At 44.9% G+C, this 21,152-nt stretch overlaps 1 protein-coding gene across 1 annotated transcript; it reads right to left on the reverse strand.

The window, feature by feature from the left end:
• Positions 1-6,168: 6,168 nt before the first annotated feature.
• Positions 6,169-7,038, reverse strand: FAM181A (family with sequence similarity 181 member A; the record flags this gene model as incomplete). The annotated part of the gene is made up of 1 exon (XM_080344608.1): positions 6,169-7,038. One exon carries the CDS (start codon positions 7,036-7,038, stop codon positions 6,169-6,171), a length of 870 nt encoding a protein of 289 aa, XP_080200734.1.
• Between the last annotated feature and the right edge of the window lie 14,114 nt (positions 7,039-21,152).

Consider the following 21,152-nt stretch of genomic DNA (forward strand, 5'->3'; position numbering starts at 1 on the left):
TGACAGAGAGCTAGACACAGGACTGTTGTTAGGTTTTCCAAGAGAAAACACATATGATTCACCTCAGAGCTTTGTCTGTAAAGAACAAGAAATGAAAGTCAACACTGAAAAACAAATCGTGCTGAAGCAAGTATCAATGGGGAATTCAAGGGCATCCTGAGGCTGTGATGGAGCTTAGCATCCTTGCTGTGATCACAATATAGAAATTGTCAAGAGTCAACGTATTTGGGAAAACAATCACGTTTCCTTCACTAACTGAGATTTTTATTTTAGTTTCTATTTACTTTTTGGATTTCTGCTAAGTGTGCTGGTTGCTGATTTTTGATAACTTGCACTGTCTTGCTAACACTTTTGCTTTCATTTTTTTGACCTTTTATATTGAGCAGAGTACTTGATTTCTGAACATTCAAAGCTCACAACTTTTTAATAGACTAAAATCCAGAAATGATGATTCCTTTAAAATTCGAGGGAAGGTTTATTTAAAAAGCATGTAAGAATTGTACTTGCACTTACTAAATACAGTTCATGTTGTATTACATTTGCAATAAGAGGTAGGTGAAATACTGCTTGAATTTCCTAGACTGGGTACTTGAAAGCAACTCTGAGCTCTATTTCCTTTTTTTTGTTTTGTTTTGGTTTTTTTTTTTTTGTTTTGGGCAGGGGGTGTGTGTGTAAATCAGTAAATTAGTAGTAGCTGCTCTGTAACCAATAGCTTTACTCCATGATGAAGGTGGTGTCAGAACAGAATACAGAATAAAGCCCTAGATGAACATGTACAGCAAGTGATGTGGAGAACAGAGGTACACAGAGGGAGGCAACACTACTAAACTTAACTGTTGCTCCACTAGAAGATCTTGTCCCTACAAAACCCAGCCTCTCTTACCTCCTTGGACCTCTGTGGCTGTAACAATACCACCACTGGAAGAAAAGAGATATTATTTTAAAATTACAAAAGTCAGACTTTGAGATTTATGAAAACAAATACCTAGAATTAGGCTTCCAAATCCGTATTCAGGTGCCTAAACAATGCCAAGTTGCTTGCACCAGGTGTAGTTTCACTTAAGCCAATGGGACCCCATTTGGTGTTAGATATTACCGAGGTAGAATAAAAATTTTAGGATTTAGCCCTGAATTTCCCGACCTTGGAAGTCTGAAGTATCCATTAGCTCCCCTTGACACTGATGAAAGTTATTATCTCAGCTTCTTTGAAAATTAGGTCACCTATTTACAGCTCAGATCCACAACTGATTTATGGCAGCTTAACAAGTTACCATCTATCAGTTGAACCACTATAATTGTCCGTGAAATTCTTTTATTGAAGTTTTTAACAAGTCACATTCCCTCACAGCTGGGAAGGCCAAGGAGCTCATGAACGGCTACTGGCAGTGACTACAGCTCAGCTGACAGGTGTGACTTGCTGAACCACTGATTTGACCAGTGTTTCATTCCTGACTAGGAACCTAAGGAAGGATGAAAGACCCTAAATTTGGAACTGCATCTCTACAGATCTTATGCTAGAAGCACACTCATTCTTACCTTAGGTGACAAACGAGCTGTGCACCATGGTTTGTTTGGATTCCCCACCAGACACCTGACAGATCTGGTTTTGTTTGTTGGCCTGCATACCATCCATGGAATCAGATAGAAATGTAAGTAAGGAAAATACATTGCACCGAGTTTTATTTGTGTGGAGCTTTACACTTTAACACAAGACTAAAAGTGCGTTGCACACATACAAGTCTGCCTGGGCACAGAAGTTCAGATTCTGTGATGGTTTTGTGGGAAATGTGTTTGGCACTTGTGGGACAGGATGTGAGCAAAATAACTGGTTATAGCTACGGGCACTCTGTCCATAGCTGACCATTTCTGAAATGCAAAAGAAGTTGGAAAATCAACAGAGTTTCAGTTCACACTGAACAGTGATCTTCATGCAAAGCTTTGAAAAGTCAGGTGAGATTCCTTCACTGCTGAAATTTTGACCAGTGCCTTCCATTTCTACCAGTTTACGGTCTAATCCCTTTTTTCCTGCAGCACGAACAGGGAATTGCTTCAGATTGGAGAACTACTGGGCAGAGGGAAAGGGATGGGGAACAGAAAATCTTTAGACTAGTTTTGCCAGTGAAGGCCCTGTATTGGTAAGCAATAACTTGAGAGATAAAAAACCACCTGTGGAGTTTATGCATCTCTCACTTTATCAGGCTGAGCAGCAAAGGTCTGGGTCTTATTCACATTGGTATAAATCAGAGGAAAATTTCTTGAAATTAAATGAGTGTAACATTCAGAGTAGTAGAGGGTGATTGATACAGACATGGTTTGGTGGAGACCATTTACTTAGGCACTTGTTTGATGTACAATGACAGCCCTGGAGGCTGCTGACTGATAGAAGGATTCACGATCACCAACTGCATGAATAACCACAGGGGTGAAGTTTCATTCCCGAACTGGGAATTTCCCCTGAGCCAACATTCTTACGTACACAAAAGTCTCATGAAATGCAGTGTCTTTTCATGTCCTTGGAGAAGTCAAAACTGGGTTTGAGTGGAGAAAATACTGAAAATCCATTTCTTCGTTCAACCAAGAGACCTTCATCTCTATTGGGAGACCCATGTCCTGGTTGCTGTCAACCATCAGTCCTGAGCAGGAGAGTCATTGAGCTGGAGAGCACTGGTCTGATGGGAACATACCGCAACTGCGGGAAAGATTAGGGCACATTGTGCACACAAATTGAGGAGAGAAGAGCCTGTTTGGAGCGGGGGGAATCAGGTAATTGCAATGTTACTAAGTCCTTTCTGCTTGATCCTTACAGCAAATACACACTCAGTTTACATGTACTTATACTAAATGGAGCCCACTACCTCTCCAGTCTGTTCACTGACACAATATTTTGTGCACCATACTGAATCTGCACAAATTCAATATGCATTTAATGCATCTATCTAGGAGTTACTGTGAAAAAACAAATACCCCAAAACCCAAACAAACCAGGCTTTGTAAACAGATCAGTAGTTCTAGTGCAAGGTAAAGTGGCTTGTTTTTACTGAGTGTGATAGATAGAGTCCTTCAGAGATTATGACTTTATGTGAAATGTTCTAGGAATATTTCATGATCAGGTTACTGTACTTTTTTTTTACTGCAACATGTGCAATTCACTTGATGTTTTTGTGCACTTTTTCATTTTTTATTTCATTTTATATGAAAGCTTTTTCATTTACCTGTCCCTTCCCATTATTTATAAAAGCTGTTGTGGTTTTAACAGTTTGAATCTGCATTGTTGTAGTAAATAGCAGCTCTCAAATGTTATGTTTCAAACAAAGTGTGAATAAACAAGTAGATTCTGAAGGGCTATCAGCTGTCCTGAATAGCAACATTGAGCAACCAAACACAAAAATAACCAGGGAAAGTCTGAATCAATCCAAGCTTGAAAAATTAATAATTTTGATGTTACTCTCAGTGGTGAGAGAACAGTAGGTATCGCTAGAGAGCAGATAAAGCTGCTGTTCTGTGCAAACCTTTTGGAAAGTCTCACACATCCCCATTCAGTGATTTCTAAACAATTTTCTTCTGTTCGTTTGTGATTTACTTTGTTGATGCTTCAGTTCAGAGCCCTGGCAAAGGCCACTGCCTGCCCTGAGCTGGGGAGGAAAGTTCCATGTCATAAAGGATTTTAAGGATCTTTTAAAGTAACATCAGTTTAAATCTGAGGGTAAGTGCATAAATATCTGTGTGTTGGAGGTAATTTGGAATGATATGGTTCAATCCTTCATTGTAACTTTAAAACATGCTATTCTACTACATGGAAAACGTACAGCAACATACATTCAAATAAGAAACAGTATAAAGGAAGAAGAAGAAAACAAAGAATTTAATATCCAGAAGGTAGAAACTTGGTTTTAACTCTTTCCTTTCTCTGAATTTCTTCAAAAATAAAATTTCTACAGAGGGTACCCACTTTGCCAAGTATTTTAATTTTGATAGAAATCCATGTTCTGGTGTGACACTTGTGCACAGAAATCACTGCAATAACTGTGGCTCGTTCCACAGCTTGCTCTGATCACCCAGATGGAAATCCAGACCAATGCCAAGGAGGCTGCTCTGCATTGATAGCACTGAGGCAGAGTTCAGCATCTGGCTTCATCTGGATTACAACAGCGACATAGAGCTATTGGTGTGAGAAAGCACCCCTATTTCAATGTAAAAAATTCCTTGCCTACAGCTCTGTAAATTCAGAGCCACAGTTCTCCTCCCATTCACTTAAATGGGGGGATTGCCTCTGGTTTCTCTTAGAGTCTCCTTGTGGAGACAGACAGAGTTTCCTCATGGATTTTTTCTTCCAAAACGTAAAAAAGGAAAAGATATCTAAGTATATTCCTATCTTCACTTCTGGATCATGAGCTAACCTGATGTCTTTAATTTTTAGATCAGCTCTTTACCACCTTGCACCTTGCATGTAATTGCAGGTATGTGATACTAAAGCCAATTCCTGCTCTCCTATAGGAGTAGTCTATACAGGCGTGATACGTATCTTAAGTGCTGGTAGCATGGAAAAAACAATGAAAGCCACCTCCGTTTCTACTTTTGGTCTGCTGGACTAGCGCATTACAGCTGTTGTTTCCATGAAAGTAAACATTATGGGGATATACTGTGAGGTTTGGGGAAAGAATGAGCTATTTTTAGCCTGAGAGTAGCTCATATTCTAACAAAAGTAGCAAAGTGGTGATATAACACCAAGAAAGCCCCATCAGAATATGCAAAATTACAGCCTACAGTTGCTTAAGATGATATTGTTTTCATGACTGCAATGTATTAGGAAGAAATGTTGCCTGTCTATCCCCTTCTGGAGATACCAAGACTCATGGGGAGCTATACTAGCCAGAGGCCAAGCTGATTGAGGCCACTTTTTATTGAATCCTGGGAGAAGTTCCCATTAGCTTCAGTGAGAGCAGAAGACACCTGAGACATCACAGGTGTCCATTCCCTGGCCCTTTTCCCTTCCCTAATATACTTTTCTTGACCTCAAGTTATTTACTCCGGTGTAACTGAATAGATACATAGGCCTGAAGCATTAAACCTTTCAGATATCATGTTTTGTCCTTAGCACCACTTTCTCCATGGGTTTAAGAGAAATCTAACTTAAAAAAATCTCCTGTTAACTTTTCTAATGCTCATTTGTTAAAACAATTGGGAAAACATCAGGCAAATGACTTGCAGCCATGACTTGTGATAGCATCTTAAAATCAGGCAAAATAAAATATGTCTGTGAGCCAGAAATCAAGGCAGGCTATTCTACACACTTTTTTCTTCCATTTTATGGTTTTGTATTCAACTAATTACACAAGTTCTCACTTGTTCTGTTGATGCAGAACAATTCCTGATGCAGAAATTCATGCTGTTTGTTTGCACCAGCTTAACACTAGCTAATTTCACAGTCCCAGAAGAATTGCTTTTGATTTATATCAGTCTGAATACGCAGAGATTTCAGCCCTCATATCTAACCACCAGCTGCAAATCAAACCTGTGTCTACCCACTGGGGCAAAAATAAACAGACTGCATTTGCACAATCACCAAAATAAAATTACCTCCTTTCTTCCCATATCTTTTTTCTTTTAATTCTCTCAGTATTTACATACAAGAAGAGCTTAAATCAATTCACAAGCGTGGCTTCTACATTAAATACTGTCCTTCCAGTCTCTTGCATGCAAAAAGAAGTGACCTGAATATCTTGACTTCTCTGGAATTACTTTGAAGTACAAAAACTCTTTGAATGGGTCTAAGTCATTTCTTTTTGCTGCTGCTGCCTCAAGACAACCCCAGAAAGATGTTCCCACATGGAGGAGGTCTCCTAGGTGTTACAAGTGCGGCTGTGAATGGCCCGCAGCCCCGCTCGCCGTGGTTTAGACAATGCCCGTCCATGAAAGAGCCCTGGTTTGCCTCATGCTCTGTGCCACTCGCTTCATAAGGCTTATTCCTGATTTATACCCGTGTACTGAGAGGACAGTGGAGCCTGAGTATCTTCCCAACAGTTACAGTTTCGGTCCAGCCCACCCATGAGGAAGAGGGTGCGATTCCCGGCCTCCTTCCCACCACCACCCCACCCAGTGCCTGACCAGACATCTCAGTTCACCCTTCAGGAACTGCCACGTTCAGCGCAACTCTGGTACTCGCTGCAACTAAAGATAGCCGAAAACATTGAAAATTGGCGGGGGAACAGCAGGCTTGGTGGGGATGGGTTTCAAAACCACGGGCCTGTAGAGTTTCTGCCCTGTGCCGTCGGCCTCCTTGCAGAAGTGTGGCACCTCCACCGGCAGCGCGGCTGCACTCTTCCTCCACAGCCCCAGCCCCAGGAAGGGCGATGGGGGCAGGCTCCCCGGGGGCTGGTACACCCCTGGCCTGGGGCACGGGAAGGGGCAGCAGGTCCAGGTGCCCACCCGGCCTGAGATGACCCTGGCAGGGTCCTTCTCCCCGGTGTGCAGGGCAGACTCAGGGGGGCTCTCTGGGCTGGCAGTGTCTGAGCTCCTTTTGCTTTTCTTCCCTTCATAGGGTGGAGGGTCCCTGGAGACTGGGAGCCCCTCGGGGTTGGAGGGGAAGGCCCTTGCTGGCAGGCTCTGGGCTGGCCGCGGCTCTTCCCAGAAGGAGGCAGGTAGCTGTCGCTTCCTCATGGGCACCTGGTCCGGCCTGGAGGCCTCGGGGTTTTGCTCCTGCAAAACCCGTTCCCCAGTGAGGCTCTCCTCCAGCTCGGCTGTCCGCAGCACCTTATCAGTGGCAGCCCCACCATGGGGGCTGGGATCAGGTGCCTCAGGCTGGGGGCCGCAGCCCCGGTCCTCAGGCCCCCTGCGCCAGCCACATTCAGGAGGTTTGCTGGGGTGGCACCGTGGGATCCGTGAGTACTTCTGAGAAAACCTTTTGAGCTGCTTCTGCAAGTATTTTCTGTGGTCAACCGACCGGCGACAAGGAGCTGACTTATCCAGAGCTGCTTTGATGTCACTGGAGGCCAGGTTGACGAAGTTCAGTAGGGTTTTTACCTCACTGTCTGATGCCATCTTACTGGATGCGCTGTGCAGAATTTCCCATGAAAAGTTTATAATCCTTAGGACAAACCTTGGCAAACCTGTGGAGCACAATGGGCAGATTTAGAGTGGGAAGCTGTGGTTCAAGTAGCACCAAGCAAATAGAGAGAGGGTGCAAGGACATGTCAGACTTCCCAGCCACACAAACAAGGTGTCCGTCAGCTCACCTCTGTGCCAGCAATCTCCCATGGGAGCTGCTGAGCTCCCACAGCCCACCGCCCCTCACCACTGCCCCAGCACACACCGCTACAAGCACTGGCCCATGAATGCCTGCCAGCCCAGTGTCTAATCTCGTTAGATAGTGCTTAGGTGGAAAGAAGCCGGGGCAGCCGCTCCTGCCTCCCTGCAAGCAAGCGTGGACACTCACCCGGCGTGCGGCGGCTTTTCTCGTCGGTGCTGGCGGCTGCGGCGTCGCTGTGGAGAAGAGCCCCTTCCCCGCTAATCTCGTTAGGCAGGTTACACACCGCCAACCTCGGCGGAGGCAGCCGGGGCCCGCCAGTGTTTGGATGCAGTTTAGCAAGCACTTGAGCAAGCTGAATGAATATCGACTCCGGAGAGTTCGGGGCTCTCCCAGGCCAATCAGAAGCCACTTTACCAAATACAAAGCATCCCAATCAGGCATCAGCCTCCCCCCGCCTAGCATTCTTTGCCATCACAAATTGTCACCATGGGGACAGCCACAGAAAGACAGCTAATAAATACAATCATTTCCCCACAATTTCTGCCATTCTCCCCTATCCTCTTCACCCATACTGAGGCCTTTCATTTAAAAATGACACAATCCAAAGCAAAAATGCTTAGGATGAGTTAGGAAAGTTTAGACACCCTTTTCTCCACAGTTCCTGAAGCTGTCTGGGGGCTGATACTAACCATGCTTCATTGGCACAGGACAATGTAATACGGGGGACCGGGCTAGCCTACTTTTAACCGTTCCCCATCAGAGCTCTTTTTTTTTTTTAAGGGGAGGATGATGTCAGAAAAAGGTAGGAAAGGAACAAATCTCTAAAGAGATGTGCAGATATCCATGGAAAGGGAGCTTGAGCGCTCAAGAATCTTGTCTTTATGTTTGCCCCCTCAATTGAGTTACACAAAAGCTGAATTACCCATTCAAACTACCCGGACAAAAGGATGGAGTTGGATAGTACTCTTGCATCTGTAGTCAAACAGTTAGAGACTTAAATCGAGTCGTCATGATGGAGAAAGAGTTAGACAAAGCCCATAGAATTGCCATCAGCAAACATTTTCCTGTGTCATATTAGTGGGTCTCCATGACTCCCCCTGGCCTGGGGACAATAGCACAAGTTTGCACACTCGACTACTGTCACCCTGCCAACGCTGGCAAGGAGCAAAAACAGGACAATCCTTTAAGGGGAAAGCATGCCCGCTGCAGGGAAGGTAAGAACAGAGGGAAGAAAAGACGTGTGAAATGCTAATTGAGCTGCTTCCTTTACTGATCTAGAGCCATGTGAGCCCTCCGCCTTCTCGCAGCCTTGTCCCTAAGGGGTGGCAATAACTTAATAGCAGGAGAGCTGGAGGGAGAGGAGAGCACAAGGGCTGCCCTCACTGCACACCGGACACACTGACAACACAGAGCAGGTGGCAGCCTGTGTGCCAGCCTGGGACCTGCTGCCCCCACGGCCAGAGCAGCACTGCCCCCATTCTGTGGCCTGCAACGCCCTGGGAACAGTGGAGAGGGGCACAGGACATGTGCACCCACCATCAGAGAGGTGCTGCCAGCTCTGGACCAAACATATACATGCCCTGGGGAAAGCAGTGACTGATATCCAAGGCATTTTGCAATGAAAAGCTAGCTTACTCATGTGAGGCTTCAAATGCCTGATGACGGCTGAAAACAGCTACACTCTACAGTTATTTTACTGTATTTCTATTAGTCTTATTTTCCTCAGAAAAGGACAAGATCCAGACTGTGCCATTGTAACAAACTCCAGGCAGAGGCCTCAGGGATGACATTTCAGTGTCCCTGTACTGCTATGCCCGGTGCTGCCATCCTTATTCACATTGTTTCTCCCAATATGGCCTGAGCCACATGTGCCAGAGCCCCAGATCAGGTGTTTCAGGTCTAGGGAGGGCCTGGAGCCAGGACATCCTGCAGCAGAAGGTGCTACAGAGCTTTTGGCACCACAGGGGGCTATAACATGGTGGCTGATTTGTCACCACAAATGTGCCTTTCTCCTTCCATTTTCTATTTCAGAAGCGGTGCATTCCCTGGGAGACTTGAGGCAGCTAGCCCTGCCTGCAACCTCTACCACCTGCCTAACACCAGCACGCAAATCTCTGCATGATATGCTCCATTCAGCTCATGCTGGTGCAGGGGTTGCTTTCCAGTCGCCTGCCTGAGCATCTATTTTGGGATGCATTAGCCAGGGCCTGGCCTCTCTGTGACCTAACATAGATTCTTCTGTGTACCTGAGGCTACAGGGAGAGGTTTTGTCTAGCTCATTGAAAGAGATGCACACCAAGGGATCACATCTCTGTAGGAACCAGGTGCCTCCCATGCTTGAGTGCTTGAACCCAACCTGGACACCATGTTGCAAGGTGCAATCTCTTAACAGATCTAGCTGGTTGCCCAAGAGGGTGAGAGAGAGAGACAGAGAAACATGAGACAGATGCCTGGAAGCAAAGGATTGTCTCAAGATGTTAATGAAGTGTCCTCAGAGGCCTGGAAAATTCATGTCACATATTGTGAGACCTTATATCCAATCACACGGGCTCAAGAACCCTCGGCTGCGCTCTGAGACTGAGGGCTAGTGGGCCAGTTAGACTAAGGAGGGTCGATCTGGCTTGCCTGCTTACTGGAGGATAAAGGAAACCCAGCACGCCTCCAACACACCCATTGCAGAAGCCCTCTCCAAGCCTGCAGACTCCAGCTGTGCCTGTCCCCTCCTGGAAGGACACTTGCCCAGGATGCAGCTCCTTGAGCATCACACGGCAGTGGTGGAGGGCCTCCCCATGCCCCGCTGTGCTCACTGCTCTGGCATCTCGTTCCCCTGCAGCTGAGTAACAACGGGGAGCCGAAAGGGAATGAACTGGCGAGCAGGATTTAAAAACAAGAGCAACCCACCCTTTCAAGGTCAGACTCAGGTTGAGCTGCACAGGGTTTTCTCTAAAAGGCCACCGGAGCCCCTTTGTTCCTCGCTGCTCTTGCCATGTTCATCCCAATGTACATGTGAAAGGAACAATTAACAATAGGGCACTCCTCTCCGAGGATCCAATGCACTTTGAAGTGTCCACCAACCAAAGGCTCAAGAATGATACATCATTTTCCACTGTGAGCATGTCAAACTAGTACAGCAATTGAAAAAATGTCTCCACATGCCTTCTCAGCATGCAGACAGGGACCAGCTGGAGAGCCACTTCATATCCGACATGTCACCCCATGACAGCTGTCTTCTTGGGAATTTTTGGTATGTGAAGTTTTCTAACTCCTTTTTTGAAGTAAAACACAAGAATAAATCCATTCACTTCAAAGTTTCAGCCAGGCGTCTTCTAAACGTATAGTATTTCCTTCAAAACTGAATAAAGGAGACAGAAAATAAGATTTTCTTACACAAAAATACCTAGGAAGTGCCTTTAAAGTGTCACTCACCATAAGTGATGTCAATCTTTAGCCACTTCTACACCAAAATCTCTCACGACTTATTTCCAGGCTGAGGGGCCCATTCAGCAAAGGTATTCCAGCATCAGGCTGGCTTGAACCTTGCTAACAGACCCACTAACTGCTATACACACCATTAGCTGGGGTAGGGTTCCCTCCAGCGTAAATGCCCTGAGCAGCTCAAATAGCATGAACACCCAAATCACTGCTGTTATTTTAATGGCCTGTAAAACAAAGAACAGCTCAGTGAACAGCAGAGCAGTACAGAGATGATACAGAAGTCACTGTCTTGACACTAGTTTACTCAAAATACTTTTTCCTCCCCTAAATCAGAGCTTTTTGTCCATCCTAGCCTGAGCAACAGGTGTTGTCACAGGATATACCCTGCCATCAGAGTAACAACTCTGTGTATCTCATGGTACACTTTCTGAAGTCACCTCTCAGTGACTTCTTGCTCTCACTGATATGTATGGTAAGGACATCTCTTCCCTATGGGTGTTTAAACTAGACAATCTCCCTTAATTAAAAGAAAAAACAAACTAAAACCAAACAAACAAACAACCAGAAAACAAACAAACAAAAACAAGAAAAAAAAAAAACGACCAACCAATAAAAAAAAAAAACACTACCCAGTTTTCGAGGAGAGGAGAGGAGAGGAGAGGAGAGGAGAGGAGAGGAGAGGAGAGGAGAGGAGAGGAGAGGAGACTGTCGCACAGCCGGGTCCTGCCCCAGAGCTGACTCCTCTAAGCTCAGGGAGGGAAGAAGGAGGGAGAATATGGGATTTCTCCCCGGATTCATGCTGTCCAGTTGTCCCCTTTGCCCTCCCTCCTCTTCTTGTCAGAGCCAACACCTCTGCTCCCAGGAGAACAGTAACCTGGCACTCCCACCAGACGAAGCTTTGACTCTTTGCCCCCCCCTTCGCTTTTTTCCTCTTGACAATCTGCTTTGACCTGAGTGACGTCCTCTCTTTGCTTTCAATCCCCGATTTTCTGCAGTTGGGGACAGACTTTGAGCAGACACTAAGTGCTGAGGCCACGCAGAGGCGGCAAGGGGGGTCGCTGCTACCCTGCAGCCTGCCATTCAGGCAGATGGTGGAGGGGGCCGATATGAATAGCTCCTGTCAGTCTTATAGAGTGAACTTTACAATTGTGCTACGTGTTGGACTGCACGTGACTAATGCCATTCTTCTGCAGGCTGCAGGAAGGATACAGCTGTTTATTTAAGGAAAATTTATTTTTTTTTCTAGGCAGAAAGAACCACCCATGGCAATATTGTATCCATGTATCCAATATTACACTCCGTAATTAGGCATGATCAAAGCCCATCCTGTCTTTCACTGCCTTTCTTTCTGGTAAATTAGGTAATGTTTAAAAATAAGCCTGGCCTTGGTTTGGTCCTTCTGGAGGTTTAAATCCTGCCTCCCCACACAGCAGGTATGCACTGAGAAGCAGCAGCAGGGCCAAATATAGGTTTCTTTACATAATTCTGAAATAATTATTTCAAGATCAGTGATGAGTTCAGTGCCAAAAGCTAAACAAAGCTCCTGTTGACAAAAAATAGTGCTGCAAAAAGGATTTAAAAAATACAGAAACTAATATAAGCATGCGAAAAGGTGAAGACCTTCTCTTAAAAGCTGCCAAAAGATGAAAAGCACAGTGAGATCTGGACAGGAGATGAGATGAGCCTGGATCTCGAGTCTATGGTACAGAAGGGCCATGTCAGACTGGGTGGGTAGTGCTCCTCCTATCCACATTTTGGTCGGGCTCATAACCCTGTTCCCTGCTCCACTCTCTTGGACAAAGCTTCTCCACACGGGTGTTTCTGTAGTGAAATCAGTGTCAGCATCTCCAGTTCGGGTGCAGCCAGAAGTGCACCCCTGTCATTCCTGCACCTGCATTTCCTTGGCAGAGCCCTGCCCTTGCCCCACAGCCCGGCCGGGGCTGCACCTGCAGCCGGGTAGCCCTTGGCAGGGGGACGAGGTGCAGGAGATGCAGGCAGCGCTGCCTTGAGCTGGTCGTCTGTGGCCATCTGGCCATGAAGCTGCAAGCAGGCAGCAATCTAGCAAGGCACCAATGGGTGGCTATATTGGTGGCTATCTCTCATATTTCCTTCCATCTGCCTCTCTTGTTGCATTTCCAGACGTGCCCACCAGGGTTGCTGAAACCCCCTGTGAAGTGTGGAGCAGGGCAAGAGCTTTGGTTTGACTGGTGGTGAGCACCAGCCGCAGAGCTGCAGGTGCATCGGCTCAGTGCTGGGGGAGTTTAGAGAGGATGAGCTTTGCTTAAAACATCTTTGCCATTCCTGTGCAGGGTAAGCAGGGTACTGTTTGAGCAAGGAGGGTGTCTTTGCTCCCCTTCCTTTCCTCTCCTCTCATTAATGGGTCACAGTGGCTCTAACATACTGTTTCTGTGGCACTGCAGTCCCAGCTTCAGACTATGTTTGCACAGCACAAATTACCATCAGACCCACACTTGTTTGAGGTACTTCATAGATAACATTGATAAAGAGAATAAAAACTAGCCCTAACTACTATTTTAGTTTCCCTCTGTTGAGAAACAAGTTAGAAGTAACATGGGTCTTTATTGTCAAACCAAAAAAAAAAAATCCCTCCTAGTATATGACAGCTAGAAATAGCTGATGAACTACACCCCTCTTCTTGGACCACATCTTCAAACTCTCCTGGTGGTTTGCAGTATGGGAGCTACCAGGGAGCTCTTCCAGACCCAAGTGTCCCTTCTGGAGAGATGTTAGGATGAAGGCTCACTAGTTTCACTGAATTATCCATGCAGAAGGCCTAGCAAAAATTCCAGAGAGTCCTCTAAATCTTCTCTAAGCTGTCTGTTGTCTTGACTCTTAACTTTAGCACTATTCATAGTTTGGGGAATTCAGCCACCTTTGCTGTAGGCAGCAGTTGCTTGAGGAAGCAGCACCAGCCTGCACCATGTTATCTCTCCATCTCAGTTTTGGAAATATACTTCTCCAATGTTGTCCTTATGTTTCAAAGGAGTGTGGAAAGGTGATGAGAGCTGCAGTTCCTGATGAGGCTCACCCCAGGAACCCCTAGAAGAGTCTGTGGGAGGTGACTGCCAGGAAATGTGAACTGCACTGTGCACTTTTTAAGCAACCTGGGGACAAGAAGTCTCGCAGGGTCTTCTTTTCTGCAAGATAGGTGAACGAAGAAAGTTCGGTGGGAGAGGCAATCATTATCATACAGACTGGAGAAACAAGTGCTTCGTTGCAGTGCTGGCTGCTGCCCTCCCTACTGTACTGACAGTGTCCAGATGTGCACCCTTGTGATATGCACCTCAGGGATGAGCTGGTGTGCCAGGGTCCGTGATGCAGTTGATTAAGGGCTGCCGCAGCTACATGGCCATCGGCAAACATCTGTCTGCTGTGTTCATTCATTCTGGGCATCCATGCCTTTCCCAGGGGTGTGCTGATAAATTTGTATTGCAAAGCCACAGAGCAGGAGGGAGCACTACTCATGTCCCAATGAACCAGCTCTAGGTGAGGGCAAGATGGTAGCTTTTTGGAAAGGGAAGGGAAGGGAAGGGAAGGGAAGGGGAGCACCGACTCCCAGACTGGTTTCACAGCCAGCAGCGTGGCCATGGCTGCTGTGCTCTTGAGGGCCATTGCCCCGGTCCCCCAGAGCCTGAGGGCAGGCGGGGTGCTGTCTGCTCTGAGTGAGCCCCGAGCCCGGGCTCCGGCGCGGAGGTGCCGCTAGAGCGCACTATGGGGCCCGGCCGCTCTCGGCTCCCGGCTGCTCCGGACTGCTCCCAGCTCCGCTCCCAGCTCAGCCGCGGCTGCTCCTGGCTACGCTCCCAGCTGCTCCCGGGTGCTCCCAGCTCCGCTCCCGGCTCCCTGGAGTTTACACTGCTTGTTTTCCTCTTTGCTGTGATCGTCCCAGCGCGGTCCCTGACTGGGCAGCAGCAGCCGAAGAAACACTGTTACTCCGGCCAGAAAAGCCAAGACCAGGGTTTTAATTATTGTTTACAACAAATTTAAAATTCCCTTACCCCTCTTCTCACCCTATATTCCATGATGCTGGAGTGTATTTGGGAGGTGTTCCCTTGGCACAGTACTTCTTCTGAAATGATGTGCAGTAAGATAAGCCATTGCAGGCAGTCAAACCACTCTCCTGTGTTCAGGAGTCCTTTGCACAAGCAAAAGGTTCAAAGATGCCTGAGCAAAAGCCTGAGCAGCCCCAAAGGTCCATCAGTTCAATGGTGCCTCAGTGTGCTCAGCACCTTCCAGGTGCTCGAGTCCAGCTCCTTGGGATCAATTCCTCATTCAGAAAGCATCAGGAAGAGTTTCAGGGGAAAATGAGATCTGCATACATATTTCAGGGAAGAAATTGAACAAATCACAAAGCCGATATTAAGTAAGCATCAGTGATCAGAATCAGTCTCTGCTGGAGCGCAGGTGTTTGCTGCAGTAGTTCTGGGTTCATTTACCCCACTGAAGACAAATTTGAGCTGGGCATGGATTTCTACAGGTGCCAAATTAGGTTCCCCCATGAGTTTTCTGTTAAAAAACACAAGAGCTGGGTACTTGGAGAAGATTAGCACTCTGCTTGTCTGGAATATCATGATGTTTATGTCCACTGGGATTCTATATGTAGGTGTTAATGGGAGGCATCAGGGTTCGATATGTGCTCCTGGAAAATGTAAAGGACCTAGAACAAGAGACCAATATGCTGAAATTAAAACAAACAAACAAACAAAAAACAAAACAAAAAAAAAAACCAACAACCCACAATCAAACAAACAACCAAACATGTTTATTTGCCCTACACGGTCTCTTTAACCATCTTTTGTAGAGAGAATGCTAATAAACAACACAAATATTTTGTTTGTTTATGACAAACAGCAGTATGAATATACTGTCCAAATTGGGTGGTCAAACCAATTTTTGCAAGTTTGATGCCAAGTCTGTCATTTATCTTCTTTTCTTTCTGCCCCCAGTGGATTTGGCAATAGAAAATTCTGTCACTGTTGCACAAGATGGATTTGTGCATCAGGGGATCTGTGCATCAGGCTGCCAGACATGTGCAGAGCTCTACATGAGAGACAGCGGTATTGGGGAGCCTGATCTGATCCATCATGAGTACCATGGAAATTAATCTAGGTAGATCATGCTTTAAAGTAGCACTTTACTCACAAAATTGTATAATCAGTGGCACATGGTGAATGGAAAGTATTTCTAGCTATTTCTAATAGTAGCTTATATGTCTGTTACTTGCAGTGTGATTTGCACCTTAGCAACAAAATATAAAAGGTTTTTATGTCTGATGAGGCTTTTATATCTGAGGAGGCTTTTATACCTGAAATACTTAGTCGGAATTTGTGTTATTTTCCTCATGAAGTGTATTGTGGAGCCAGGCTGCAAGGACAGCAGAGGGTGGTACAAGCAATACTTTGGCTCAGCTTTGTTAATCTTCAATTTAGTGACTGCTGTTTGTTCTAGCACAGAGGGACAGTAAAATAAACTAAAAGAAACCAGTGCCTTGACAGTTTGCCAGCCTGACAGAAGCAAAGCCCTGCATCTGCTTACCAGAGAAAGATCTCTAGACCATATAGCTGCCTGCACTGAAAGTAAATGCAAAAAGGGAGGGTCAAAACACAGCTTGCTGTCCTTCTAGGAGTCTCCTTCCCACCTACAAGAAAAGGTATAACCATATATGTGCGTTACTATAGAGTGAACACATGAGCACAAGCTTATGTGCAACTTTACAGATGTCAACACAGACTTACTGAGAAGGACTCTGCTAAATGATCACTTGATTAGCAGTATGACTTCCCTCTACTCCCCCTTTTTTGGTCAATAGTTTTCAGAAAGATGTTACTCCACAGTGTTACATGCTCAACAGAATGCTAATTCCAGCACTCTAGGTTTACAATGTGGTATACTTTAAACTGTTCTCCAGTTGTAACTGTTAGAACTTAAATTTTGAAAATTGAAGGAGTCCTGAGGCCTGACCCAGTGGAACAATCAGCCTCAGTCTAAGAGCTTAACCTACATGTACAGGGCTCTTCTTTTAGGGGTTAGTTTTGCTGGAAGATGCGAAAGGTTGACATTTTCTGATAAACTAATAATTACACCTGCATTATTCCCAGGGCTGGAGCTTTTATGGCAAGGTGGAACATCTTTCATCAAAAAAAGAAGCATGGACAGCCTCTGGAAGCAGACCCTCTTGGATAAATTGACATAGATCAAACCACAAGGATGAGATGGTATTCAGTTAAGTGTGCTGAAAAAGCTCAGATATTAAGTTGCTGAGTTACCAATGCAGATCTTACACCAGCCTCCATCCCAAGGAACAAAGGTGAGTAAGATGATAGATAGTTGTACGAATAGTGGAATAAATGAAGCAAGATTTCCTCTGGACTGGGGACAGACTTACCAGAGGAGTGCCCCAAGGCTTATGCTGAGATCAGTGCTGTTCACCTTCCCTGTACGTGGCATGTCAAAGCCGGTGAATGCTGGCAAAGTTTGCAGATGATACAAAATTATTCATAATAATCAAAGCTAAAGCTGACTGTTGCAGAAGCAGCTTATAATACCAACTGACAGTGAAGTGCCAGATGAAATTCAGTATTGACAAGTACAAAGTAAGGCACTTAGGGAAAAAATAACTCTACTTATACATCTGCAGTGACAGGCTCTAGATAGCAACACTCAAGAAAGATCTTGGGTAACTGAAATTAAGGTATGAGGCTTCTGAAAACATCACTTATTGACTTGCAACGATTGGATAGTAGGAATTTCTGAATGAGAGAACACAATAAAACACAATAAAATAGAACAGAAAACAGTATGACAACACTGAGCCAATAACTTCAGAAAATATATAGAACAGGTAGCAAGGATAAGCAGAGTTTTGAAACAGTTTTGAGGAAAGACTAAATTAGACCTCTTCAGCTGAGGGGACTTGATATAAGTGCATGAAATCAGCAATGGCATGAAAAAGGTAGAGGACAAGGTTGTGTTTCTCCAGTACAAGAATGAGGGGTAACAAATTTAATTATCATGGAGCAGGTCTAAACCATAATAAGGGAATTGAAGCATTAAACCGTGGGACTTGTTGCCAAAGTACAAATGAGTTTATAAAAGACTTGCAGATTTGGGGTCCTGGAGACAATCCAAGCTAGAGGGAGAGACATAAAATCACATTCTTTCTTGTTTGCTTGTTTTCAGATCCCATCAAGGGTTCAGATGTGCTAGTTCAGTGATACAGTGTCTTCATCTAGGGCTGACTATGGGGTCTAAGACATAAACAAAGTAGGTAGTTCTTGAGGGCAGTCCACAGCTGGCAGCAGCCACATGTGAGCCTGGCAGGAGGAGTAACCAAGCGACATGTTCGTGCGGCAGCACAAATTCAATTTTGCTCAACTCGCTACTGAGTCTTGAGCTATTCTGCCTGGTTTGCAAACACAGGGGAGGTATGTTCCCACTGGAGATAAAAAGCACTCAGATGAGGCTGTTTCTGCTGTCCCATTTTATTCATACAGATTTCATGACCACATTTGAGGACACATTTGATACACAGACAAAACTAAAGATTTTGAAATTTCCCAGGAGCAAGACAAATACCCATCTTCAGCCCCATGAACCTTCAGATACTGCAATGAAGTGTTCGGTAGGAAAACTTCAGTCGCTTTCTTCTCCAAACAGCTCAGCTTTGATAAGTGCAGCACGATTGATCTCTGCTGTGTGTCCCTTAACTGAGTTACAATGTATAATCCTCCCTGGAAGAGAACATTTACATTCCACTGACCTACTTGAAAAAAATGTATTAATTTTAATTTATGTAAAATTCTCCCAATAGAAGAGTGAGAGAAGAGAGGTGATGTCTTATTTGCAGTCCTTGCCTTCTTGGAGCTAGAAGAGAAGTCCGGCATTTTAATCAGGATTTTTGAAAATGCTAAAGTGTTTCAATGGGTGGCTTGTTCATGTTAATCCAGGCACAGCTTTCTTACCTCCCATTTTAGCTCGTTGGGTCATGAATGAAATATGTGCCATCAACCTGTCTCCTCTCCACTGAGGGATGCCTCTCCTCCTCTGGGGACCATAGGGATGTGCCAGGGGCAGTTTGATGCAAGAGGGAAAGCAAAGGCTTTACGCAGACACCTCATTTCCACTCCTCCTGTTGCACACCTCTGTAAGACTGATCACACAGTGCAGGGATTGAGAAATGTTGTTGTTGAGGGAGGAGCTTAATGGTGCATCTTCCTACATGGGCTGACCTGAAGATCCTAGAGAGTGTGGTTAGCCCACAGCCCCAGTGCTGCAGTGCCCACAAAGACCATGTTTGTGAAAGCCAGTTTTGTAGCCCGAAGTTTGGCTGTAGAGTCACTAAATCCATCTCAGTGAGTCAAACACCACAGGTACATTTACAAAAGGCACTAAGTGGAGGGTAGTTTTACATTGCTTCAGCATGGAAAAAGAGCTGGAGAGATGTCTCATGTTTGAATTGCCTTTAGTAAGAATTACTTGTGGGGTGTTGACTCAGCAATGTTTCTCCTACTCCAGCCAGCCAGGCCTTTTTCCACATAAGAGGCTGTCGGATCAAGGAAATGGTAGGAACCATCATTATTTGCTCAGCAGGCTCTTCAGGAGCTTTTCATACCAAAATGGCTTAGGTTCAGGGGAGAACAATGATGCCCAAGTCATCTTTTCCTTCCTTCCTTAACTCCTGCGTAAACAGTAAATTTGGGGCAGGTGAAGGCTCAAACCCAGCTTGCCTTACTCGTGCTGGCAGACCAGCTGTGGCCAAGAGGACTTCTCTTTTGCCACCCAAAGCAGGAGCTCCATGAGCCTAAGCAATGCTGCAGCCATCCACAGGAGCCTGTATGTGACCTGAGGGAGACAGTGATTCAGGGAGATGTTTGGATCCAGATCCTGCCCTGACCATATAGCAGAAATATCAAACGCAACCTATGCTTGTGCAGTGCTGCTGCACAGCATGTTGTCTCATGCAGTCTTTGACAAAAGTTGCCTTCTAAACACAGGAACCAGAATTTGAGCAAGCAAGAGGAAAAAGGAAAAAAAAAAAAAAAAGAGTCATCTGCATAGAGTAACTTTGTAATTCTAACATCTCCATATGATGTAGTACCCCTACTGTTTACAGTCTTACACCTTTCTCTGGTTCAAAATCATCTCTGTTATAACTCCATGAATAAGAAAAACTTATCTTGTAGGTAGAAGTAAGCATTTGTGTCTGATGAAGACATCTCAGGGATTAATTTGATCACCAATGTGTAAGGGTAAGAGCCACTGTGCTTACAGGAGACCCTTGCCCACCTGACATGACATTTTTTTCTTGGTTGCTGGTATCTTTAGCTTACAGTAAAGCTCATTTGAGATAGGAAGTACTGTAGATATTTTGCTCATTAGCAATGGAAATGCCATGGTGTGTTCTCAGTAAGGCTCTGAATGTGCTAATCTCCAGCTGTTTAAGGACATGTTCATATTACTGAAGAAGGGCAATCCCTACACCAGACTGCAGCTGCTCAGAGAGATATAGTATTGTAAAATGCAGACAGTGATTTGTGACAATAGACAAATTTTCTTTTTTCCCAGCCAAAAAGCAGTCATTTTGCACTCTACCTTATGCAACATGAAAAAGCTATTATGGAAAGTAACCTTTCCCTGTTTTCTAATAAATGGATGCCAGCAACATCAGCAGTACAATATCAGGCAGGTATAAAAAATGAAATGCAAGGAAAGCAAGAGGAATATCATTCACAAAAGGAAGCAGCCCATCAGCTCCCAGAGCATTTTCAAATATTTGTTTGGTAATGAAACCAGCAATGTTAATTTCAAACATTAGAACCCAATTGTCAGCTGTTCAGCCTTGATAACTCAGAAGCTGTCAGATCTCCTTCCAAACATACACATACCCTCACAAACTTGTCTTTTTTCTGCAGCTGGGCTTCAGCAGAATCTTAAAACAAATGTTTTGAGAAAGAGAAATGGCTGTGCAATGATACAGCATTCACTAAAAAGATAAAAAAGATAAATAAATAAGTAACATAAATGAAGCAATGTGCATCTCTCCGTAAAATTCAAGCTTTGGAGGAATCTGGCAGAACAGATGGAATTTTGTTAACCATTTCTCCAGGTATGGTAATGCTGAGAAGAGACCAGATTCGATTGCTAGCATGAGTAGCCAAGTCTTGGTAAAAGCAATCTGCGGGTACAAATATTATTTCAGCAGAATCTTTATTTTTCATGGAGTTTCTCATGATCTTCAGGAAACTGATTTACTCATACTTTGTAGGGATTTTCTCTTATTAAACTAGTTTGTTTTCAGAACCAACATGTTAAAGACTCTTATTCTGCAATGTCACTCTAAGGGCAAAGCTGACAAAATTATTTCTGACAGAGAAGATTGTTCCAAATCCTAGTGGTCTTCTAAGATGGAGTGACTACATCAGTGGACAAAGGAAGGGCTACAGATTTTGTCTAT

The sequence above is a fragment of the Nesoenas mayeri genome, assembly GCF_963082525.1.
Source record: "Nesoenas mayeri genome assembly, chromosome: 5".
Taxonomy (NCBI): domain Eukaryota; kingdom Metazoa; phylum Chordata; class Aves; order Columbiformes; family Columbidae; genus Nesoenas; species Nesoenas mayeri.